Genomic DNA, 26,513 nt, shown 5'->3' on the forward strand with positions numbered 1-26,513 from the left:
TTCTCCTTATGTTCTTCCTATTACATGCGGAAATTACTTCATTGCAATAAAGATTCCTGGTCGATAAGGACCTCATTTCGGTGGTATAAGGCAAGGTCAGCTGTTTCAGCAATTTTGGGGCGAGTTCGTTGCCTAAGTCTTTCGTTTTGGGGGGAAACGCTTAAATACCAAAGTTTAAGCTGGTTAATTAGCATAAGCAGGCCAGCCAAGCAGATCGAGTGAGTCAAGCACTATAAAGCCTATATGCAGGGTCGGTTAAGCACTCCCACATATATTCCATTCAGTTCCGTGGCGAGCGAAAGTTCACAAAACTCTTGAAACTCATGAAACAAAATGTGTAAAATGAATTAACAATTTAAATGTTTTAAGAAAAGAGACGCCCACATGGGGGTGTGTGTGTGTGTGAGTGTGTGTGGGTGTGGTGGGCGTGTAATGTGCGCCCGACACCAAAACAGTTAAATGTGGAAATACAAGAAATTCAAGTGAATATCAAGCGCAGAAATTACGTCAATCAAAAGTCAAAGCACAACTGGCAACTTGGAAGCCACAAAATCGTATAGGTTATACCTACCTATACATATAATACATTTTTTCAATCTTTTTTTCTGCAAAGGCGTCTTGGTTATACAAAAAAAGAGAGAGAAAAAATATTATTGCCGAGCGGTCCAAGCCAAAAATGGACCAGCAGAGCGGCGACTTTTGCCGAGCAAAGTGTGGGCAGCAGCAAAGTTGCCTAACAGCCACTCGCACTCACACAAAAAAATCCCGACTCACACACACACTCTCTTGGCTTTTGAGACCAGGTAACTCTTGGTATTACAGGTAACCACTGGGGCTCGCGATCGGCGGCTCAAGCTCCGCACATTCAGTTCGTTTTCAGCGCGCGTGCGGTGCGGTTCTCTGCCAAGTGGGCTTCTCTTCTTCTGTGTTAAGTGTTAAGTTAGCAGCTCCACCACTGGATAATATCTAATTGATCGGAGATCGTTGCCTTATTTGAATAGGGGAATCTAACAGCCACCGTCTAATTACAGTGAAAGTTGCCGGGCATTTTACCCTGTGAAAATTCCGAAAAACCAAACGCGCGCAAAGCAATCAAAAGTGTTCAAAGGAAAAGCGTTAAATATTGTTAAGCTCAACAATAAAATACGTTAGAAAATCCAAAAAATATTCCAGTGTCTGTGTAGCGCAGTGGCCGCGTGTGTGTGTGTGTCTTTCTGCGCTTTTGACGGCAAATCGCTTTTGGCAGCTGCTTTGGCAGCAGCCAAGTAAGAAACAAGGCTTTTTTCGCTGGCGTCGCTCTTCGTTGGCAGCTGTTGGCAGTATGAACTGATTTTGGCCGCAAGTTGATGAATAAAATGGTGAGCACTTTTTTTTCCACTTCTACAAAGTGCAAATTTTAAGTGGTATATAAAACATTTTTATTATAATACAAATTAAATGGAATATTCCCCTCAAAAGGGGGAGAAGAAAAGTGCTAGTCGCAGACGATAGCTAAATCATTTTACAAATGGCAAAGGCCAAGAATAATTTTGTAAAAAAATTAAATTGGTCAAAAATTATTATTATTATTATTATTAGAAAGAGACAGCTATAAAATAGAGTAAATTTACCTAAATAAATCAAAATAATATTCGAGATTTTACGAAGATCTTTTAATTATCTAAAGTGCTTTTGGTTGAAAAATATTATATCTTTTTAAGACGCTAGACAAAAATTAAAAATTAAAAATTAATTTCTTTTAACTAAAAGTTTCCCCATTTTAATTCTTTTGGCATTTTCTTTTAAGACCTCTGAAATCAGTGAGCATAAAAACCGTTGGCATATAAAATTTACATGACAAATTTCCGTTTTTTTCCACTCAAGTGCAGACATAAGCGCAAAATACCAACTGTAAATGTGGCAAAAACTACAAAAAATAATAATAACAAACAGCACCGACATAAAGAAACGTTCACTTTCGTTGGTGCAAAAATCCCAGGCCAAAGTCATTGTGAGATCTGATGAGTCGGTTGGCGAAGATGATGATGATGGATACGCAGATGGAAACGGGTCCGAAGACGCCTTGTCACTGGCTCTTTGGTCAGGGCCTCGTCGCTAATGCTGTTTATTTTCTCTGCATCTCATTTCGGAAATAACGAAACCGAAACGCAAATAGAAAATATGACAAATAATTGCTTCAAATACTCGCTTGACACACTTTTTTTCCTAAGCTCAAAGAAAGAGTTTGTCAAGCAATCACAAGTGTTTCCAAAAAAAAACCGGGGTCAAAAAACATCTTTCTGTGGGGGATTTGGCAAGAGGATTTGGCGAAATTTGTGGGTTTATTGATGAAGAGATGGGAGATCTCCGACTGTATCTGTTTTTTTTGGTCAGATGCAAAACACAAGTGAAGCTACCGGCGCCGTCTCATTTGTCAGCCAGTTTCGGTTTGAACTAGCTGGCAGTCATTTGTAAGCCATTGTCTTTCATCTCGTCGTGGGTTGTGGTATTTGGTTCGAGTTGTTTTTCCCCAACACCGTTCAGTTCGTGGCTCATCTTATCCCATCTCACCGACCGACTGACTGACTATTTTTCTTTTTTTTTGTTTTGTTTAGCTGTTTATGCTGATGCGTTTGTCTGAGCGGCAAAAGGTGCAAAACTTTCACTTTATGTATTATTGTTTTGCGTGCGAGCCGCTGCTGCGTTTGTCTGCCGGGAGAAATTACAATAATAATGCCTATAAATTATGAGCCAAAGCGCTTGACTCAGTCTGCGTGGGCGAAAGAAATTGCCGCAATTAAATGAGTCAAGGGACCCAGCAGAAACTTATGAAAAAAAGTGAATGCCTCACTTGGCGATTCTTCTGCAAAGATAAATGGTGTAAGATATAAAGCGACATATCTTTCCCCCTTTTTATTTTGCACAAGAGAAATTTCAATTATTTTTATGGCAAAATCCATGAGCCAAATCAAAAGACTTGAGACACAAACTTCATATCTTTTCGTTTCTCAAAATCCATGAGCCAAATCGAAAGACTTCAGTCACGAACTAGATATTATTTTTCATTTTTAAAAATCCAAGAAGCAAGTAAAAATTAAATTCTTGCTTTATTTTAAAATTATTTAAATCAAACAACTTGGAAACAAAACTTGTTCCTGTTGATAATGAGATTGGCCAACTATTATTTCTAAAAGCTGTCACTGATTAATTGCTTGCCGCAAACAAAAGACTGCAGACACAAACTTGACGTTTGCGAACGAAACCTTTATTGAATGCAAATAAAACGCAGGTTTTATTATTGCCTAATGGCTGGTGAAACTCGTGGGAAAGAGTTTTAGCTACTTTCGTTGAACGTCGAAATCCCGAGATTGATTCCAACGATTTTGCTGGTAATTCGTAAGTCATCAGCCTGCAGACAGATTTATTATGGGCAAATTCCGAAGACTGGTCGCGATTTGGATGCTCTTTTGGAGCTGATAGACAGTGACTCAGTTGACTAGTTTGCGGCACCCCACACAGTCTGTTGAACCGCCGCTCAAGGTCTTTTCCCAGCCACCAACGGCGGCTCAAGCCGCGACTCAAAGCCACAAAATTCTAATTAATTTCTCGCTTTGCTCGCGAATCTTTTTGCATTGATCTGTTCTGAACAGAATCCATAAAGAGCCATACTGTGTGGGCACAACATACAAATGAAGACGAAACCGAGCAGACCGAAAGCGGAGCAATCGGTGCGTCAGTGCCAACCTGTGCCCGTCGTCTAACATCATTAGTTTCGGAGGCCGTTGGAGGCCATATTTCTTCTGTGTTTTCTGTGTGATTTTAAGGCCTCGTGGGCGATCGACCCACGCTCCATGACACAATCGATCCGCCAAGGCCCGACCATGTGGTCCACGGATCTCGAAATCCATGCACTTGCTATGCGTTATGCGTTTTCGATTTCCATTTCCATTCCGTGATGGGCAACCCACTTTCACCAGAACTTGGTTTCGTTTTCATTGCCATATACGAACGTACTTCTTCGGGATGACCCAAAAAAAAGTGAAGCATCTCTGTCCAAAAAAAAGTCTGAAAGCCCAAAAGGAAATAAGAAATACTTCGAGAAATAAAGCGAAAGTAAAACAGCGACCAGTTTTTTGGATTGTGTGTTGTATTTTTTTGTGGCTGCAGGGCTGCTGCAGCTAAAAGAGCGGTTCGAACTCCGATTCGCAGTAACTCAAAATGATGTCATGCTGCGAGTCGAAGTTGCCAAAATAAAAAAACCCAGCCAGACTTTTGGTTTCTTTTTTTTTTTTGCTCCTTGGCTTTTTGGTGGACCCAAATTTCGGCTGTATCTGTATCAATAAAATGGCTTCGTCTCGTGCAACAAATGCAAAAGTAACCGGACGACTGGGGCCCAGCCCAGTTAAGTTCACATTCAGTTCAACTTTCAGCTTCCACGCCAACACTGCACTACACAGTTGTTGTTGTTGACTTTTTGTCGTCGTGGTTTATGCCGCTCAAGACCCTGATCGCTGCATATAACTAGCTGTAATGCCGTTTATTTATTTCATTTTAAAAATCCCTGTCAACGGCACAGCTTCGCTAGCAGTTGCAGTTGCCTTATTGCCTTAGCCTCGAGTTAAGCCTTTAAATTTATGACTCATATTAGTTGCAGCCACCGCCGACGACGACGACGAAATCGCGAACGAAAAAAACCAACACGGAAACTTTTTAAACTGCAATTTGCAACAATTTTTGCCGCAACTGTAAAGCGGACTTAGCCAAAAAACGAAAAATTCAGGCATCAATAAGGCGAGGTTGCTGGGGCGCAGCGAAGTTTTATTACACTCACCAAAAACATAGGAAATATAGGAAATAGAGCTGGAACATTATCGATATTTTCGATATTTTGAAAAAATTGATTCGATAAAATTGATAAAATAGATTTACTTAAGGGAAAACAGAAATTAAATATCGAGGAATAGAAGCTCTATTACTAGCTCTCATATGAAAAGCTCAGTTAAATCGAAAAAAAATAACTAAGAAAAATTCTAAATAAGAATAGAAACCAGCAATTGAATACTTTATGATAATACCCACCAGCATTTCTCGAAATAAATAAAGTTACAATTTAATTTGGCCATAAAAGACGAGTGTTACCTCATGGCCTGGACCAAAAGTGGCTAAAAACAATTACACAGACTTTAGAAAGTCTCAAATTTCAAAAATATTCTTTCACCTATTAGCCGACTCCACAGGCAAATAGAGTATTCAGAACGCCTGGATGCAAAATAACAAAGGCATCGGCTTGATCTCAAGTTGTGCGGCCAATTAACGGAATGTCTGCTCCGATATCGCTACCGTAATTTAACTTTCAAATGCAGCCCGCAAGAGCAGTTAAAACGGGAAACCCGTTGCAGGCAGGCAAACTACTCCTATGTGCAAATATATATATAGGTATATTCCCATATCAGGGCACTTTAAGTCGCCAGGAGTGGGAGCTACTTGGTCTCTAGTCTTTTGTTTTTTCGCCCAGTGACAGCTGGGCTATCGGGCTGGCTAATAACTTCATTTAAATTAATCTGGTAACAGGAGGCAGAAAGTGGAAGGAGAGCAACAATTTAAAATTCAATTACCGCCGCATTTGAAGTTGCCACCGCAGGCGAGCACAAGGCCATAAACATTTCCCTGTCGCCACCAGTGGCAGAAGAAGAAGTAGAAGAAGTGGCATGGTTGTGGATGAAGTGACTCTGTGCCGCACATTGATGCATCCTGTCATTGTCATAGTGCCAGCTCATATCCTGTGGATAGCCACTGGCCGTAAATTGCACAAACCGCACATGCTAATCAACATGGGCAACCGCAATTATTAAATTACATTTGCGTGGCCTAATCGAATTGGCAAGGGGTCTCTCAAGTCTCTATATCGTATATATTGAGACTGGTGTTGCCTGGTAAATGATATGATATGGTCAACAGTAGTAGCTAGTAAGCTAATTTGCCTTGACAGTCGCTTCTCGTCCGCTAAAAGGGGCGGAACTATCGGTATTTGATTCGTCTCCGGAACGAGGAGGCTGGATGATTGTCGGTGCGCAAAGGAAGTATTAACCAAGTGTGGACAATGTGATGGCACCAAGGAAAGAAATAGCAATTTCGCTTGGCTAACTGACTTCTACACCCAAACAAAACAATTGATATGAAACGATGGTCAATTTGATATTATGTGGTATCAAATAAAATAAAAACTTATTTATTTCGGCTTGATATGCTGCATATCAATTCAATATGATTCTCTAAAAATGTACTATATTTCTTCTATGTAATTAGAAGCTACAAAATGTAAGAAGGTGCCATCCCGGATATATCGGCACTCCCCGACACTCTCTCGGCAATTTCACCATCAATTTGCCATCCACAGAGCCAAAAGTCTGAGACATGGTGACTCAACGCACCTCGAAGGTCGACAACTGGCGACACTTTGGATCTGGTGTGAGTCGAATCTCGCCGAACCGACAGGGAACATATTTGGTTTTTGCTTTGATGCTGCGTGGGCTTTACAACTCAGTTGGCTTGATTAAAATGTAGTGGTGTGGTGCGGAGTGGCCAACGCCAATTGGCTTATTACCCATGATCCGGGGCTAAGACAGGCCCGGTTTGCATGCGGTTCTAACGAATGCGAGTTGGCAACAAACATCGCGGCGCAGAGGCGTTAAAAAATCAAAATGACCGTGGGCGGGGACATGGGAGGCCTTCAACTGCCTCGACTTCTGAGTACCACACACAAAGAGCTTTTGTAATTAAAAGCTGAGCTCTTTTCACACTCAAATGGTGCGTTGATTGATATTCCCGGCTAATTGCCACAGGCTTGGCTCCGAGTTGTTCTGTGTGGAGTGGACCTTCCCAAGGCACTTCCTTAATAGTCACTTACACCGAATGTCAAGTTCAAGTGGCGGCCCTTGGTAGCACATTAAAAAAAAAGAGGAAAAAACCGTGTACAATGAGGCATTTGATTGATGTGCGCCCCTCTTGCCGGTCATAATCGTCTTGAGTTGAGGATGATGTTGGTATGGTGCGTCAGCAAGAAAAACGAGGTAGTTCTTTGACTTGGCGATCCAAGTTCCAAGTTGCAGGCAATAGATGGGGATTAGGACCGTGGAAAGTACGTGACAAAAGCCCAGGGCGGTGATCTTGCTCACTCTGAACTTCTCGAAGAACATCAGAGAAGTCAAGTTCGTGGCCGAAGTCTTTCGTTTGGCCGACTGCAGCTAATTGGTGAGCAAAACAGCGAACAAGAGCAATAATGTACCGCAGACAACAAATAACAACGTGTAATGAACGCAGCTTACAGTTTTTTCCACCGATCCCTCCATTCCGACGTACATGAATGAAAACTAAAGTAAATTGGCCCCCAGTCGTTGGAATCGTTGGAGTTGGAGTCATCGTCGTTGTTGTCGGTTCGGGACATGAACATCAAGGTGGTCGTGGCCGCTGTCGACTTCAGATTCAGACAAAATGCAACTACAGAAAAATACAGAAAAAAACGGAAAAGAAAAAAATATATATAGTATAAATGCGGTTATATGTATACAGACAATAAATTGTTAAATAGCCGCAGACCCGCAGATCCGGAGATTCGCAGTCCGGGGCAAGGCCTAAAAATTTATGCCATTTTAAAGCGAGAAATGAAACACGCCCCAAGTGCATTACAATAAATTATAGAAATATGAGTAGGGCAAGCAAAAAAAGTCTCAAAACGGAAATCGAGAAGCGGTTCCCTCATATATATTTTTTTAGGCATGATCTCCGCCATCGCCATCTCTATTATAAAGCAATTAATGCCCGGCAAACCTATTTTAATAATTCATAAAAGCGGAGAGAAATGAGCGCATAATTAGGACACCCGGGTGGCCCATTGGTGGATCCTTTTGGCCGATGGCCGATCCCCTTCGCAGCATTGGCACGACTTTGGACAGGGCTCATTAAAAACTGGCTGCTAAAAATAGCAGACGGCAAAAGCATTTGCGTCGAGCTATGCCAAGTGGAGAGTTGTCCTGCGCCATCCTCACATATTTTCATATTAATTATCGTGGCCACTTGTACAGCTGTCCATGTGCAACCTGCTCCTCCGCTGGCCAATCCCAATCCCAGTTTCCAGCTCTAAGTATTCTCCAGGGGCAGATGCAAACCACGATGCGATGCGACGCCCCTGTGCAGATTTCGCCGATTGTCCGCCATTGAGTTTTAGCGATAATTAACACCTAGGTACTAAACCAAATTGCAAACCGCTGCCTCGGCTGCCCCGGCTGGCAGATGCGACAAAAGACAAAAAAGCTGCTCCTTGTAGATGTTTTTATGGCTGCCTCCTTACATTTATTTTATTGCAGGCAGGCAAACTGGACCTTTTGCTTATTGATTTGCATTTTTACAAGACTCCTTGTTCGCTTTTTATGTCTAGATTTAGTTAGTTATTTTCGTATATTTAAATCGCTTGTACTTGGGATGCTTCAAGGTCTCCTCCTTTTTCTCCTTGTAACTAGCCACTGGATCAGAAGTACAAGCGGCGATAATTTAAACAGGAATGCTGCGAGCAGGATTAGTTGCAAATATCGCTTTGAAGTGGAGTCATAAATTAAGGCCAACTAAATAAATCAAGATGAGGTGGGGATAAGGCGTCAAGAAAGCCTCGATGGCCATTTCTCGATGGAAGAAAAGAAAAAAAATATATAATGGAATAGGAAACTATAAAAGCTGGTTTGATGAGAATTTTCTTTAAGAAAAATACTAAATTTTTTTTCGACACGGTTTCCTAATTATTTTCCTTGAACAGCTTGTTCTCGTCCCACTTTATTATAAGCTTTTCTACCATTTCAAGCCGAGTAAAATCCATCGAAACCTCTACAAAAGTCAGATGAAATAGCAGTTACGAAGCGCTCTTCAAAGAAAAAACCTAGTCACATGCCAAATTTGGCTAAATTGGCAACACTGAATGGCAGCTACCGACCTGTCCGGCCATTTACAATTACCATCGGCCATCGACCATTTCTTGGCTCATCCGTCGCGGCATTCCGATTGCGATTCCAGTCACATAGTCGCACATCTCCGCCTGACTCACGCTGGGCCATTGTGGCCCCTCGACTTTGGCCCTTTTGGTCAAGAGCCTTCGACTTCGGGCCAAATTGTGCTGCGTTAAATTCAATCAATGCATCAAATCCACATGCACATGCACTCCATCGCCCACGCGTTTCCCTCACAACAAAAAATCAGAAAAGAAATGGAAAAAGAGGCCTCCGGTGGACATGGCTCTTCGGATTTGGCCCGCGTTGCAGGAACTGGCGGGCGAATCATAAAATTATGCAGAGCACATACCGCACACGCACACACATGGGGCTATTATACAATAGGCCAACACACAACAACACATCGCAGCCAAAACCAAAACCAAAGCGGCAATTGCATAAAACTCTTTTAACGATGCGTGGTTGTCGTCTTTGTCAGTGGTAAACCCAAAGAAACCATCCACATTCGATGGTGATGGCTGCACAGAGAGAAATCTGAGATCGCCTTTCAAGTTATCTGGGATATGGATCTAAATATATAGGGGAAACCTAGAAACATTTTTATTTTCTTCTCAGAAATCTCTAAAATTTTGAACATTTTAGAAAGATTTTTATAATAATATCTGGTTTTGGAAATCATAAAGTATACCAGAATTTTTGGAAGTTTTAAGATTTTATTTGAATTAATTGTTTAAGATTTTTCATTCTGCGACTTTTAGAAATCTCTAAAACGTTGTAAATTTTAAAAAGTGTTTTTTCATAATTATCTGGTTTTGGAATCATAAAGTAGAAGTATAAATTGTATGATTTTGTTTGAATTAATTTTCTACGATTTATTACGAAAATATTGTTTTCAAAGCCCAGAGATTTTTGCGGCTGTATAATTTTCCAAAAAATCCGATCTTTTGTGAAAATATGTAGTTCCGTTGGGTTTATCCCATTAAATACATAGTTTTTCTCCCAGTGCATAGAGATGGCGACGCCGGGTCCGGGCACGTACGCAATGCCAGCGGCAACTAATGCCCAAGTATATATAGTTGTTGTGGCTGTTGTGGTGTTTCTCCAGTTGTTTATTGAAGTGCGCGACTGCGCGTTATGTTTTCCCCCCTTTTGTTGTTGCTTTGGGGCGCATTCGCAATTTACAACACAAATAAACATGGCCAAGAAGAAGTGGCAGAAGTGGCAGGCAGGCAACACACCGGCCAAGGTTTACTTCCGCCGGATAGCTACGTAAAACTCATATAAATTAGAATTGTAAGAAACCGAACTTGGAGTGGAGTGTCCAGAAAGAAAATATAAAACCTGCTATACGACGACTTTGTTGGGTTCTTGAGTTTACAAATATCTGGGTATTTCCGTTAGCCGCTGCCCTTTTATGATGGATTGTTTTGCAGCCGAGACCCCAGACACGGGTCTTAATCATCATTACGCAATCGCCCCTCCAGAAAAGAATTGGAAAGAAAAGGGTGTCCCAAGCAGTTAGTTAAATCATCGGAGCGTCCAAAAGGTCACCACCACTTGTAATTAGAGTTGACTCGGCTGCATTGAATTAAATCGACTGCAATTTACCTTTCTAATGGCCAGCTCCATTTATGGCCACATGGGTTTTGGACTGCGGACTGCGGACCGTAGACTGTGCTCCCCAGATCGTGTGTGTCCATTTATGGGCTAGCCAGCCCAACTCCTCCTCCATCTCCATCTTGGCCAGACTCTTTCACCCGGCGTAGGCGAAAATTGTGCAGTTTGGAAAGCCATCGAAGGCGCCACAGGCTCTGTCGATTGGAGGTCAGGTCTGCATGCCACAAGAACACACACTAAAACCCCAGAAAAACCCACAAAAACGGGCACATGTGGGCCGTGGTTTGCAACGCTCTACACTCCAAGAAAGTGTGTCAGTTAGGAATCAGTGCAGGCATTGTTCACCTTTGAAAGAGTAATTGGATTTGGGAATAAATTACAGATTATCTCATTTTTTATGGCTACCATTTATTCAATTTGTTTCATAGTCTTCAGGCTAGCTTTGCAATATGCTTGATCATTTTCTGTAATTTAATTTTATAAAAATACTTCTTGGAAATCTATTTTATAAGCTATGCAAAATTGATTTTTTTAAAGGGGTTTTTTTGATTTAAAAACAAAATCCTGACTAAAAACATGTAAGAATAGTCATAATCGATAATATTAAGTTTATTATTCTCCTTGAAATACTATAAATATTTATGAAATTATTTTAAATGACTGAAAGAGAAAATTCCAAAAGCCAAAATATTAACACTGTTGTGAAGTGATAGAAAAACCAGTTTGAAGACTTCTCCTTCAAGATAAAGGCCATGTCCTTGGCATATTTTCCAGCCAATATTCGCCTCAGTGTGGGCCACAATTTACGGCGGAGTTGGACATTAACGATTCTCGGCTTAGACACATTGTGCTGCAAATTGCGGCCGCAATCCAGAATCCCTGTCGGAGGCCAGCCTTTTCAATTAAAAACTGAAAATAAATTGCGACCGCAGCGGCGTAAATAAATATTGACATTTATGTTTAGCGATGGGCCCCTCGCAGATTGCTTTGCCAATAATGTTGTGGTGGCACTGGTGGCACAGAGACCGATTCGTAGACTATAAAAAGCCTAATTAACACCTCTGCCAACCCCTTCGGTCGATCGGTTGAACCAATGATTGGGTGCTTTCAAGGATTGCCACCAGAAGAACGGTGGGTTAGTGGCTAATTTCTGGGTTAAATATGGGTGGGGAAATGGTAATGGAAAAGAACAGCGTCATGGCAATGAAAGCGAAATTTCAGAGGCCGCCGAAAGAGGACTCCAGACTGGGAAATAAAAAACAAAATGGGGAAAAAAACATGCGTCGCCCGGAGTCGACATTCTTTTTAACAAGTTGCCCGCAGAGACCAGAAAAGGGCCTAGAAGCCAGTCAAAGTCAAGTTAAATACGCCCGCCGTGCGTCGTCGTTGGCTTTGGCTTTTGGGGGATGGGATTGGGAATGCACAGAAAAAAAATTCTATATGAAATAGAAATCAATTCAACATTATTTCATATCGATATGAAATAGGATCATTTCTACCTTATTTCATATTAATTAAAAGGCGATATGATTTATGTTAAATTTGTGATTCAAACATATCAAAATGATATTTGATCCTATCACATAAAATACCAAATTTAGGATTTTTTGAACCCATAATGTAAAATAAGATAAACATGATCTTTCTACTTATCAAAATTACATGAATAAGTTAATCTTTAACACCTTTTCAATCTGATCTTTTGTCAACTTTTTTTTCTGTGTGGGAAAGGGTCTTGACTGGTCTTTTTGGCATGTCCGCTGGGCTCGGGACTCTCTGGGTTCTAGGGCCAAGAAATATCAGAAGATCAAAGGCATTTTAACAGCCAGCGTCCAACGCAAACAATCAACACGGCCCAAAGAGCCAGAAGACAACTACCAGAGGAGACTGGGATAAGGATGGGCATCCGGACGAGCAGGAAGAGGAGGGAACCGCAACGTGCCGGCTTAAGGCCCGAAACCTGTGCACTTAGTTGGAGGACACGTACAGGATAAATTAGCAAATATTTGTATTTTTCTTTTTGTCTCGTTTTGCCCTGCAGATGTTTGCTAGTTCGCCTGCTTGCCTGGGGATTTTATTTCTTATTTAAGCAAAAATTGCATTTAAATTGTTTCGTGCTTGGCAAAAGGTCGGCTATGTAACCTTGACATTTCCAGCCGATCATCGCTGGAAATTTCGAATAGAGTCCGCCAATACACGGGGCCATCGATAATGTCTCAATTATGTCAATGCGACACCAGTGACCACTGACCAGTGACCGGCGACCAGCGAGTTGGCCTCCGTTTAGGTGCCATCTCTTAACAAATCGAAGCGTATCGACTTGATCTCATTGGCTGCATGTGCATAAACAAAACAGGCCAGCAGCACACCATAAACAAGGGGAAAAAAGCTGGGAACAAATGGGGGGAAAATGTTAAAAAACAATACATCAGGAGGAGGCATACGGTGCGTAGTGGCTGTGGCTACTACAAATAAGTCGGCGTCTGCAGTTCAGTTCCCCCATTGTGTTGGCACTAGGCAATAAAGAGATTTAGTAGCTCGTACCTCTGGCTATCCAGCAACCACCATCCAGACTCCTGCTACTCCAGCTCCTCCCGAATTCCTTCTCCTTCTTCCGAGGAGCGCATGTCCTTCTGAGCGGTCAATGCTTCCCACTCGACTGCCACCGCCTGATTTGCATGCTTAACCTTTAAGCTCGTGCGGCATATTAATCTTATCAGAAACTTGTCAACAGTCAGCCAAAGTCAATCCGATCGGGCCGCTTCCCTGCTGACAAGATATATTCATTGTTCTCGGATATCCCTTGTAATGTCTCACTCGGCTGCTCGCATATATATCAATATAGCTACAATGGAATTGAAGGGTTTAAGAGCTGGGAAAATAAGGGGTTAGTATGGAGATTTTTGTGGGCTAAAGCAGGTCTTTAAATAATATTTTCTCATGCCCATGTGAAAACTTGTAAAGTTACATTCACTTTCAAGTTCTTAGAAATTCTAGTAAACAAATAGTTTAACTTACTCTTTTTGTAGGTATTGAACTTTGAAGGTATACAATCTTAAAAACTTCTCACAGATCAAGAAATAATGATAGCCAAGACCCAAAAATAAATCCAATATCTTGAAGGACATTGCATAAATGTGAGGAATTTATTATGGGTTTCTGTTGCCCTGTCTTTTGATGATCTCTGTCTTAGAAACCGACCTTCAGGCAACGCCAAGCTCAAAAAAATAAATTCCCAAGAAAGATATACGAAAACCCCTGCGCATTCCCTGGACCTCTCTCTAATGATTTCCTGCTTAGGATGCCGGGGCTCACCCATAAACCCAAATAGGCTGCCTCTTTCCAAGAGCTGTCCCCCTGCCAATGATTAATGCGCCGATCCTTGTCCGGGAATTATGTATTTGGGTTAATGTTACACCGCCGCAGCGCCTGGCATTGCTTTAATTTTGTTTTAACACTAAAATTGCCAAGTACCAGTATTTATTTGATGTGCGCATTGCTACAACGATTCAAGTGGCGACTTGGACTGCAATTTCCTTCCGTCGTGGAGCTGCGCATCTTGATCGCCGGGTTCTCAGGCCGTGGCCAGAAAACTGGAATCCCAGCGAGCCAATGCCGAGATACTGATACTGATGCCGAAGCCAGTGCTGTTGGCTATTTCAAAATCTAACTGTTAACTGCAAAAGTTGAACGTACTGGCAGCATGCAACATGCAACGGCTGCACCCACGGCAGCAGCAGCATTAACGGCAGAACACTGCAAATAAATTATAGGGAAGAGGAGTAAAATATTTTGTATAAAAAAAAACTTTACCTACAACTCTTATTTAACTAAAGAATTTTATAAGCAAAGGAAAGCTTCTTAAAATACTACAAAAGTTAATCAAAAATAAATTCCAAAATGTTTTAAAGTTCTTCATACTTACTAAAAAAGGAGAAAATATTTAGGTACTTGCTCAGAATTTCTAAAATAATTTTTTTGCGCAATATAATATTATTTAGTTTGGAATTAAAATTTAGTAAATTCAAAAATTATTTCGTTATTACGCTCAACTAAAATGTTATTGGGTTTGAAAATGTTGTTTAATCAATTCAGAAAATACTTATTTTCTCGCCGTGCATGCAACTGCAACAGAGCGGCCAGCGAAACGAGTTGAAAGCCGTTTTCCCTGTTTGCCAGCCAGCTCTTGAAAGTGGTTTGTTGTCTAACTGCGTTAGTTTCTGCTTTAAATTGTGCGCCCAAGCAGCTCCAACTGCAGCGGGGTTTAATGGCTCTAACTGGAGACCTCGACTTTGGCCACCGACTTTTGATTCTGTTCCTATAGTTTCTGTAGTTGCTGTTCTGTTCTGTAGCTGTAGTTCTCAGGCGGCGCTGGATAAATGTCATAGCGGCGGATGCAGCGGGCACATTTATCATTAATCAAAGACCCATCCGAGACTTTGAGACTTCCAATATGCGGAAACCGCCAGCAAGCTATGTATAGCTAGCTGTATTTTCTGTATTTTCCCCCTCTCAGCCTGGTGGTCGATCATTTCCGCCGACAAGTTCCTTTATTTTCCTTTATTTTGACACTGGGCCAGCAACGGCAATTACTTGTGCCACCGAAAACCCTCCTCCCTGCCGCCCTGATTTATGAGTTTTTAATGAGCGGCAACCTTACACGAATTGTTAACAAGTGGAGTTGCGTCGAATGAAGTCGGTGAAGTCGGCGAAGTCAGGCCAATATAGCAAGTAATATGGCGAGCAATCGCACCTTGACACTCGAGTCGTGCGAAATGTCAGATGAAGATGCACCAATGATACGCTCAATGGGCGTTGGAATGCATAATACTCTACCTCTATGGGAAATAATATACCAAGTCATGGGTAAACGCATGAAATTTTAATTTAAAGATGGCAACTCTATTCGAAACTTATCAAAAGGTGTGTAGCCATTAAAGTCATCTCATGTTATAAATAAATTCAATAAACATTTGATAGGAATTTTAATAGAAATAAACACTTTAAATGTGGCAACTCTATTTGAAACTTAACAAAGGTTTGAACGATTAATCTGGATTTTAGTTTAAAAGGTTGCAACTCTATTTGAAACTTAACAAAGGTGTGTAGACATCGAAGTCATGTCATACATATGTTAAATATTTTCATTCAATTGCCAGCGAGCAGTTCTCCGGAGTTGCCTAAAAAGAAAAATTAATTTCTGACAAGAAATAAAGGAAATTTTCACCGATTTTAAAATGGTAAAAACCACAAAGCGTTCTTACACTACTGGTGCTTCAAAATCCGTTGCTGCTAAGCGCAAGAAATTCCTGAAGGAGAATCCCGATGAGCAGAAGGTGCTAACTGGCTTTGACCGCGGTCTGGAGCCATTGAAGATCTTGGGGGCCACCGACTCGTACGGAGAAGTGATGTTCTTGATGATGTGGAAGGGCAGCGACCATGCAGACGTGGTACCCGCCTCGGTGGCCAACATTCGCTGTCCCCAGTTGGTCATCCGTTTCTATGAGGAGCGTCTCGTGTGGGATTCGGACCAATCGTCCGGAGGAAGTGAAAACTCAGAGTAGGATGAAGGATCCCTATTGCAAGGACTCTTACACGACGTTTTGAAGCTGGTTTTACACGATGCAGAGACTGCTGATGAAACACACAGAACACTTGACAAATTCATAATACAACACACATTTAATTCTCCACCTTAATGTCGAATGGATGGAGCGGCTGCCTTTGCTCTAAAATCTCATAACTCTATAAAACAAATTTTAAAATTGTTCCTAATTTTTTAAAATATTGTTTTACAATACCTAACACACTTTACACTCAATAAATACACCTTGTAATGAAGAGCATTTAATTCGCTGCCTTGAATTCTCCACATTTTCTGGTTTCTGTTGTCGCCGGTGATTGATTATGCATTTTCATGCGAACTGGTTGCCGATGCTGATGCTGCAGTTTGGTTTGGTGGCATGCGGGCAGGTGAATAAGTGAGCTTAGCTCGTCCCAGCCCCATTCCCAGCCCCGCCTCCCGCCTGCCGCCTTCTGGCCACAGCTTGTTGTTGGAGACAGGCCGGCGGCATTGTCTGCCAGGCGCGAAATTATACATGTATTTTTACACTAAACGAAAATAAAAATCTAAAAATATTTCAATAAATTCTAAAGTTGCTTATAAGATAATTTTCCTGCATTTTATTTTTATGCACAATAAATTCAACTCATCCGAAAAGTGAAGGTTTCCTTATATAGCAACATATGCCTAATTTTTCCCCGTGCACTTAATGCTGTCAGTGACCTTCACATCGAGGCGGTGGAAAACCTGCAATTAGAAAAAACCCTAAGCCGCAGGATCAGAGACCCAACTCACAGGTTCCATTTTGCAGGCGCCCCAAGATTTATGCAGCCAGTTAAATAAAAATAAAAAGGAAGGGTTAAGCTAAGCAGGCGACGCACCTTCTTTGCAGCGACATTTTGACATTGAAAAAGTATAATTAATTGATGGGGCCCACCAGCAGGTGGGCGTGGCCAGGGGCAGATTAAATCGATTTATGCGAGATTTATGAAAAAAAACACGAAAGAGAAAATAAAATGGGGCGCCGCCTGCAATTTGGAAATCAATCAAAGCCCAATTGCCACTCGCATGCAAAGTAAAGTAACCCATAAAAATAAAAAAACACGAATAAACATGAGAAATTCCCAACTACTGTCGATTGCATCGATGACGCGTCAGCATCCGGTGGCGATCTTTTTAGGTGTGTTCACACTAACCCTCTCCACTGTTCAACTGATGCGAATGCACAAAATGTTTGCTTTGTGAGAAACCCATTTTTCAAGCTATCAGCATTTATTTTTAATAAAGATGCCATCATGAATTTTGCGTCTGTGTGTTTTCGTGTAGAATGTGTTTATTTTTTTTCGGACGAACGGACAAAAATGTGTCACTCGCTTCTTTGACTTTGATTTAGTGGCTAGACAGGTTAAAACCAGATGAGATCATCCCCGATGAGGAAAAAAGACGGCAACAGCGGCAGTGACGTTGATAGCGTTGACAGCCGCCGCATCAGAGCGAGATGGCAACAGCGGGGATCGAGGCAAGAGAAGGAGCCAGTTTCTCGTTTCGCAGATCAAGAGATTCAACGAATTTTTCGGTCTTTACCTCCCGACAAGGGGCTAAATCTTATAAAACTCAAGTGGCCGGCAGTTGTTTGGCCTTCATTCAAAAATTATTTGACATTGTATAAATATTTTGATAAGATCTACGGGTATTCGTACGTAGGTCTCGAGTCAATGGTGCCGTTAGTTTGAGTAAGGTAGAGTTATTATTTTTAGGAAAAAAGTCTTTAGTCTTTGAAATGAGATTTAAAATAAATTAGAAATTATAGTAATCGCTTAAAATTATTTAGTGTGTATATTAAAAATAGTTTTTTTTTTTTAAATACGGGGCTTTTTGATATAAAAGTTGTCCTGTTCCTTACCGTTTGTAATTAATTAAGTGCGTAGCAACTGTACAATTGTGTAAAAAAGCCGACAATTACAATTTAAAGCACAAAGAAAGCCATTAAGAGCATCTGAGATAAGGAGCCTTCGATTTGCCGTAACTCTCGATAATTTGGAAATTTGAAATACGTGCTGGAGATGGAAGCGCCGCGTTTCTTTGCTGCCGCATTGCATTTCGTGATTTGCAATCGGGGGAAAAACAAGAAACCGCATTTGCCACATTTATCACGCACATATATCAGCTTGTCAGCCAAAGGGAGCTGCCCAGGAAATCCCGAGCCTAAGTCCAAACCCACCAAATTACGCTCATTTCGCGGCCACATAAATTTATCGGGGATCACAGAACACAGTACTTTCCGCAGCCCCACCAACCACACAATAAACATAAGGCCGGGCTGGGGAAACTGGGGGCCCCAACTTTAATTAAGTGATCATGAACATGGGCAAACACAAATCGCCAGAGGCCAAGGCAGTTGGATCTGGAAACGGCCAAAACAAGATTAGAAGACGCCCGGCTGCCGAGCTTCAAATGTCGTTAGAACGGAGCAAATCTTTGGACCCGGATCGGAACCCTGGCCACAATTCCCTTTATGGCCAAGTCAGCAAACAAGAGGCGATTGCCCGGCAACCCGACTTCGAAACCAACTTCCTCCTGCCAACTCTTGAAAACTGCAAAACTCCAAAGCGCATGTAATTTGGCTCAGAGTGTGTATTTTATTTAAGCGTTTATTAGCTGATAAACCGAAATAGATAAATCGTGGTCCAAAAGGGAAACCCAATCCTTAGCCTTCCTTTTTACCTTTAGCCCGTTGAAGGTTTTATGGCCAACCTCGGGCGCTCTTTTCCAGTTTCCACTCGCAGATAGATAATGGCAAATATTTTTACACACGTTAAAACATTCACGCGGGGCTAAGAAAGTTGTTTGTTCACGCCCATCTGTTAGTACAGTGAAACTTTGATATGCTGGACAACGAGATATTTCTTCAGGACAAATGAAAACATAACTATTTTGACGAAATGTCTTTTTTAAATGCAAATTCTCAAGAATGCATTTTCGATATTATTTTTCCCAAATTATTTTACTAAACTTCAGTGAACATCCTTGGAGTAATTCAAATTTATTTTTAAATTCATAATTTAGTTTATTTTTATTATTATTTTTAGGGACATATATTTTGTAAATTATGGAAACTGTATTTTTGTGATCTGGAACAATATAACGCCCTCTTCCCAGAGACTTCCGTCTCCAGTTGCCTTATGTCATAATCATGAGAGCGCCCACCTTCCATATAAAGATGCTATCGGACTTCACACAAAATTATTACGTTATCCCAAAAACCCCGTCGCCTGGGGAAACGCAGTTTTCTGTCATTCTACCCAATTAACACGGGGAGTCCATGCCGTTTTTCTCGTTACCAAGCCCAAAGTCTAATGAAAATCAGTCGCCGACTGGTAAAACTGAAAACTAAAAACCGAAAGTGGAAAATGAATGCGTGAGAAAATCGCCAACAGGTAGCGAACAATGAATATTGCGGGCACTAAGCATTTTCTGTTTCGCCAAAGGTGTTCGGGCATTACTATATTTTTTATGCCGGTCCCGTTGTTAAATAAGTTTTCAGGGAAAGAAGGCAAAGGAAGCGATAAGCCTGGGACTCAGACCCATGTTTGCGCATAAATTTCAAGTGTCATTTACCCGTCTTCGCATTTGTCTTTTGTCTCTCCCTCCTTTATTGTTATTTTTTGGCACCTGTCCGAGATGACCAGGCCAATTGTGTTTTTTGTTTGTGCGTGCTCAACATTTTTAAGTTAATTATTTTTATTTGTTTTTCGGCCTGAGCCGAAAAGCGGCTTCGGCCACAAGTGCTTACTCTCGGGTGGCCCTAATTGTATTTATTTTTTCTGTTACTTAATATGCTTTTAATTGATCTTTTGAATGCCTTTTAATGTGTGATTTTCTCTTTATTCTCTTTGCAGCAAAAATGAAAATATTTTTGCCACTAGTCACGTGGATAGTGCTACTACTCTCGAGTGCAGTAAGTAACCCATAAACATTGTTCGTTATTAAGCTAATTAGTGCTAAGTTGACGGGGGTTAAACCTGAATATCGATGGGATTAGATCAGAGGCTGCCAGCGGCACTTAACGTGGGGGTCATAATTAATTTATGGCTTCTCGAAAGGCACAAACAAAGAGCCTTTCACGCCCCGCCGCTGAAGAGAAGAGAAATATGATTAAATTTACGAGCTGCCACCTCATTATGAAACAAATTTCTGAACAAATAAACCCAAGGAGATCCCAGAAGTGAAAGAACCCCAATGATTAACAAATGCTAGTTTGAAAAGAAAAATAATACAGAATCCGAAAGCGAAGCAGAGGGAACAAATTATAACGATGGAACCTTTGATGACCTAACGGTATTCGGTCGTCTCTCATGCAAATGAGCCATAAAAAGAAATTACTGCAAAATGACTTGGGCATAGGTAGATACAGGTATATATTTATTAGAACTAACAGCTAGCTGCGAAATCTGTAGAAGAGAGTGAGAAGCTGGGCAAATAATAATTTGGCAGCCGGAGAAGAATTCCAAGTCAAGCTGAAGAAAACAAAAAAAAAAAACAGGCTAGAAAGAGTGACTAGTAATGATAGGGCCGGCGGAAGAGCAGAATCACTACGACTACGGTCAACGACTGCTGTTGAGAAACCCAACCCAACCAAACCAAACCGAGCCAATCGATGGAAGAAAGCCAAGAAAACGTAATGAATAAAAATAGCCGCATTAGCTGTAAAAACGCTTTGATAGTCATCGATTTATGCAGTCGTCGAAAGGAGGGGGTACCGGTGGGGAAAGGGTGTCCGGTGTGAATGAGGGAACTCCGAAGGGGCTTTGAGAAATTGGCCAAGAGAATTCTCTAAGCCAAAAGCCAAGTTCATTGACTCCTCTCTCACCCGTTTGTGGTTTTCTTTGCGACACCCTGTCAATGGTGGTGCTCCATGTCGAGATTCTTTTACGGATTTGCTTTCCTTTGTGCCTTTGGAACTTGATTTATGCGCGGCAGTCATAATTCATTTGATTAGCTAGATGGGATCATAATTAATTGTGAATTTGGAGAGTATGCTTTTTTTTCTCCAAACAAAAGACTTAGGCAACGAACTTGCCGGTTGACGGATGTCTTTTGTTGATTCAAAGACAATATTTGCAAATGTTTTGTGTTAATACAGGCGGATTTGTATGAACTTATGTTTTATAGCCACTCCTTGTTTGTTTATTAAAAGGTTAAAGAATTCAGAAAGCATAGTAAACAAGATCTTTTTTGTTGAAATCATTCTTAACAAGTTAACGTATTTTTTTAGTACTCGTTTTTTAGGAGATAAATCGAAAAGAATTTCTGAAGGCAAAATAACCAGGATTAATTTAGTTTTTGCTAAATAAAGCAGAGCTAATGTCCATTGACAGTTATAACGGATGTGCACTTGAGCGTTGACGTGCAACGTCGTCATCTGTCTGCCGTTGTCATTGCGCCTGTTAACAAGCTTGGCAACGAAAAATTGCGCATTGTAGTCGCTGGCACGCCGCTCAATGTCATGGGAGCTTTCAGCTTTCAGCGGGCGCATCATCATCATCATCACCATCGTCATCGTAGAGGAGGCATCACCTCACCAGTAGCATCAGCATCGCACATCCACATCGGCTTCTCGCACATCGCACATCTTTGCTCGCACGCCTTTAATTGTTGCACCACAGTTCGAGTATCGCTGCCTCAGTTGAGTGCATGTGCTGCTCATTGTGCCGCCTGTCAATTGATAAAAGTCGCAGAGTCGGCGGAATCTATTGTTTAGCAAGGCCGTTAGCGTTGCATGGCGTAAAGTGAGGTGGGCACACAGCAATTGAAAACCCAAAGCCACATCTACAGGGTTCTACAGGGGGAGCCCCAGAGCCCACAGCTCGTCGTCGTCTTCCTCTCGATAAGAATCTGCCTAAAACAATTCGCGGCTAAACTTGAACTTGACAGCCAGTGCCTCATGTTCACACCTTCCGCGGCGGGGTCGCAGAGCAATTTAAGCTGCTTTTTTATGGCCTCCTCTGGGGCTCATTAGGCGCCCACAACAAAGGCAGGGAAAATTGGCCTTAAATGTAGAAACTGGGAAAATTTGCTGGGATTCTTGGAGGCTTTTGCTTAATTGAGACACTGAACCCAGTCATGAATTAAAGGCATGAAAAGGAAAAGATTGTAAAAACCATAAACCCATATAAATAGCATAAATATTTAATGCTAGAAAGGCTTCTATAAATCAATACGAACCTATAAAAAACAAATGAAAAACTCTTAAAAAGCTCTAATCAAATGAATCGTAGCCAATGGCCTAAGCATAAAAATACTCGACTTGAAAACTAAATCATAAATTTTGGTTGCCCAAGAGTAATCATTAAAAGATACGTTCACGTTTGATTCTGTTATTTATTGAAGAAATCCCAACCAATTCAACTTTATCTTGTTTTACAAATATCTGAGCTCCCTCCAAATCTGATCTAACCACTTAATAACTATATTTGAGCGTAGGAAGTCAAATTGAACGGGCTACAAAAATAGAAGTACAATCGCATATGTATAACAACACGGCAATGCGACAGAGCAGACATGTATAGAAACTAGTTTTAATTCATTTTAGCTGGAGCACAAAAAGGTCTTAAGTGACAAACTTGTTTCCCAGCCAGCTATCTAATGCTGGCGAACAGAAACAGAAACACAAAAACAAACACTCCAACTGCCAGCCAGTCGCCAAAGTTTTGGCCAAGGAAATATGGCAGGCGGCGAACAACTTTTGTTTTGCTAAAAAGTAAAATCAGCCAAGTGTAACAATTAAGTGGCGGCGAAACACAACACAAATGGCCACAATATAGTGGAGAATGGGCCGGTCTATCTACATTTGTATATATACAGTCGTACCTGTACGATCGGGTCGTGCCCATATGGACCACATCGGGTTGAGAAATCTGAAGAAGCGCTGCCGGTGCTACGCCTGCTAAGCTTGCTGTATCTAATTTGAATTTAAATTAGTTTAGCGAAACCAGCTGGGGAACCCTAAACACTATGATCTACGAAATGAGGTTGCAGCGAAGGTTGGCATTAGGAAAAGAGTTGGGGGAATTGAAAAATCTTTAGAAAGAAAAATTATCTTAAAAGTAGAAACTATTTTTTATTGGTATTATATAATAAACCTCTTTTTTATTACCTCCATTTAAATGTTACCTACTGTAAACCACTTTTTTAGCCGCTTTGTTCGCATTCATAAATAAATATGGTCAAAGGATGATATCATAAAAATGTTAAAAGATCATGTTAGGCATTTCCTTGAATTCTTCCAAATTTGTGCATGATATAAGAACAGGCTTTAGTTATATATTATAATTTAGCCAAATACGATTTTAATATATTTAAAAAGCTGGCTTACAAAGGGTTAAGTTAACTTCCTCATTTTATTGCGTGCCATTAACTAATTCCATTGATTTGCTCACTTGCAGGTACATTCACAATATTCACAACAACCGCAACCATTCAAGACGAACTTGAGGGCGAATAGTCGGTTTCGCGGCGAGGTCTTCTACCTGAACCTCGAGAATGGCTACTTTGGCTGCCAAGTCAACGAGTCCACCGAATATTTGCAGCTATTCAACCTATCGAAACTATGCGACGGTACCCAAGATTGTTTTCTGGGTGCCGATGAGTTGAGCAAAGAGCTCAAATGCACAAGTGAGTACTATAACAATCTTGGCGAGAATCGCCTGAAAGCTTAATGGGTTTACCTAACCTAACCCCGAATCGTGTGTTCTCCGCAGATGACTGTGATAAGGATGGCACTCAGTGCACACATGGCGCGTGTTTGAACGGCGTCTGCCATTGCAATGACGGCTACGGCGGTTGCAATTGCGTGGACAAAGGTGAGTCTGATTGTGCCTCGTCTGGTCTTGGCTTACATAACCGTTAAAAACGCCTCCTAACTCTCGAATTACCTCCCCCCCAGATGAGAACGAATGCAAACAGCGGCCGTGCGACGTGTTCGCCCATTGCACAAACACATTGGGCAGCTTCACGTGTACCTGCTTTCCGGGCTATCGCGGCAATGGCTTCCATTGTGAAGGTAAGTTGTACACCAAGATCAAAACTTTTCATTTCTTTAATACTAGTACATAATTTAAACTGCACTCAAAATATAGTCCAACTGATATGGAGTTATATTGTCAATATACCCTTTTAATTTGAAAAGTCCTTATAACTGAAGTTCTTTATATAGGTTTACATTTTTGTTTTGTATTGTTTTTAATACAATAACCAATACAAGTTAAGATTAAATTGATCACTATAATTTTTAGACCGGTTCAGTTTCTCGAAATATTTAAAAATTCTAGCCCAAAGGATTTATAGTAAAACACTTCCCCTGAGTTTTCCAAAAAAGTGCTTTTCATATACCTTTTAAAAATGTTCCAATGATTTTTTATATTCCGACGTAATATTCATTTTTCTCTGTGTAACCTCTGTGTACCCAGCCTCCGTCTTAGTTTCATTGTATTTGCTAGCATAATGACTGACCAGCCAACCAAGCATCGTACTGATGATTGTTGTTTGCCGTTTTGTACTTCCGTCAACGTCTGCTTTTAGCCCAGACTTAAGTCTTTTTGTAGTTTGGCCTAACGGTTTGTGCCATTCCCATCCCCATCGCGGCAAAAAGACGTCTCGAGTGCCCAGCCTCCAAAGCTGCAAAATGTAACAAAAGACGCGCCAGACAATAATATGAAAGCTTTCTCAGCCAGAGAATAGAGTAATAGTTATCTGCGAGGTAATAATAATGACCGTGTAGCGATTACACTTGAGTGCTTTGTGGCAAGGCTGGAGCGGATTAGAGAGCCGCAGGCGGCACATATAATCCCAGGTTGCTATCCCATCCCATCTGGATCTCATGGATGCGGTCCAGGCAAACGAATTTCGAAATATCTCAATCAGTTTCCGGCGATCTGCTGCTACAGTTTCGATCCCGGAGTCGGTTCCATTTGCTCGTTAGCCTAAGTGCCACACAGCGGGGGCCCGAAAAGCCAGAAGATAGAACTCTCCGGGTTCTGGCGCACCTGTTTCCCCATATATGAGTACGAGTACTACCATGAGTATATGACAGTGAGAAACCGGCTGCCGTAATTGGACTGCGGCTAATGTTACGTAATAAAAACACATTATGGCATCACAAAAACCAAAGAGGAACGAATCGAAAACAAGAACAACGGCAATAATAACTAGAAAAGTGTACGATGGGGTTATATCTTTCTATGTTCCTTATCCTCTATCCCAACTTCTTGTTGAACCCAACGCAAGTAGTTCGCTCTCAATAGGAGATGATGATGGTGATGATGATGGGGATGGATCGGGGGAAACCGAACAATAAAAAGCCACAGCAATGCTTTCGCGCCATGCAGCACACATCGTGGCTGTCGGTTAGACGGGGAATCAGTGTCATGTAATCTGACCCCGAACATGGACACGCCAGAACTTTCAACACTCCCAATGGAGGAGCCCCTGCCACGCCCCACCTGCATTCGATGCAATGCGATAACGAGCGCAAATTTCACAGACACTCTGACATTACCCCGCTAAGTATGAAGACGCTGCCAAGATTCTAGATTACATGTGACGACTGATGTGGAGGAGCCGCGAGTCCCAGTATACATAGAAAAATCCCATCCAGCTGCAGGCATGCATAAATTCTGGGCAACGACGTGTAACGCCGGCATCGCATTTCAGTCGCATTATCTAATTCTTTTCTATAGAACTTTTTCTCGCATATTATTCACGATGGCATGATTGCGCCCGCCATGTTGCATTGGGGACAGGGCCCTTCTAGAGACCCAGAACTCGAACCCGAACCAACTGAAAACCTCCAATTGTCTGTAATCATCTGAATTAGTTTTAAATGCGCTGAGAAAGTTTTTACTCGCCATCTGCACATGTGCGTGGAATAGTTGAATCTTCATCAGGGGCACGCACTCCGTTTCCCAAGGCGAATGCTCGTAAACACACAATTAAATGTAGGCAGTACCAGTAGCTGATGGCATAATTCTACATATCATATAGATAGAGTATCAGATTGCATTAGCATGTGATTTTGTAATAGGTTGGAATATTTTATGGTACTTTTTAATTTCTTTGTGATCTTAATGTTGATAGTAGATCCTCAAAATATAAAAAGATGATTATAAGGAAGTTTTATGATTTGTGAATATGATTTAAATATTTGCCTCTACCATAGGTAGTTAGTAAATGCGGGTCTTAAATCTAATACAAAATAAATTTCCGCCTTCAGCTAGGAAGTCTTGCAATCATCCTGCAACGCCCAGGTTTTCCATGGGTTTCGAGGTGTCCCCCAGCGTTATGTAAATCCAGTTTCTGCA

General features: G+C 41.3%; 2 protein-coding genes across 2 annotated transcripts in view; both read left to right on the plus strand.

The window, feature by feature from the left end:
• Positions 1–26,513, plus strand: part of LOC108057764 (fibrillin-like protein dumpy) — a 119,402-nt gene that overhangs the window by 2,235 nt on the left and 90,654 nt on the right. Inside the window, exons 2-6 of the mRNA XM_070215658.1 lie at positions 1,032–1,358; positions 20,055–20,113; positions 23,601–23,829; positions 23,916–24,017; positions 24,101–24,217. Coding sequence (XP_070071759.1) covers positions 20,060–20,113; positions 23,601–23,829; positions 23,916–24,017; positions 24,101–24,217 — 502 coding nt within the window. The 5' untranslated portion in view covers positions 1,032–1,358; positions 20,055–20,059. The remainder of the gene's footprint in view (positions 1–1,031; positions 1,359–20,054; positions 20,114–23,600; positions 23,830–23,915; positions 24,018–24,100; positions 24,218–26,513) is intronic.
• Positions 15,725–16,443, plus strand: HP6 (Heterochromatin protein 6). Its single transcript, XM_044395108.2, has one exon. The coding sequence runs from the start codon at positions 15,830–15,832 to the stop codon at positions 16,154–16,156; it is 327 nt and encodes a 108-aa protein (XP_044251043.1). The 5' UTR covers positions 15,725–15,829; the 3' UTR covers positions 16,157–16,443.

This window comes from Drosophila takahashii, chromosome 2L (genome assembly GCF_030179915.1).
Source record: "Drosophila takahashii strain IR98-3 E-12201 chromosome 2L, DtakHiC1v2, whole genome shotgun sequence".
Classification (NCBI taxonomy): Eukaryota; Metazoa; Arthropoda; class Insecta; order Diptera; family Drosophilidae; genus Drosophila; species Drosophila takahashii.

Bases quoted from the DNA above. Each gene is read 5' to 3' on its own strand.
- HP6 (XM_044395108.2), top strand. From the start codon at position 15,830: ATGGTAAAAACCACAAAGCGTTCTTACACTACTGGTGCTTCAAAATCC.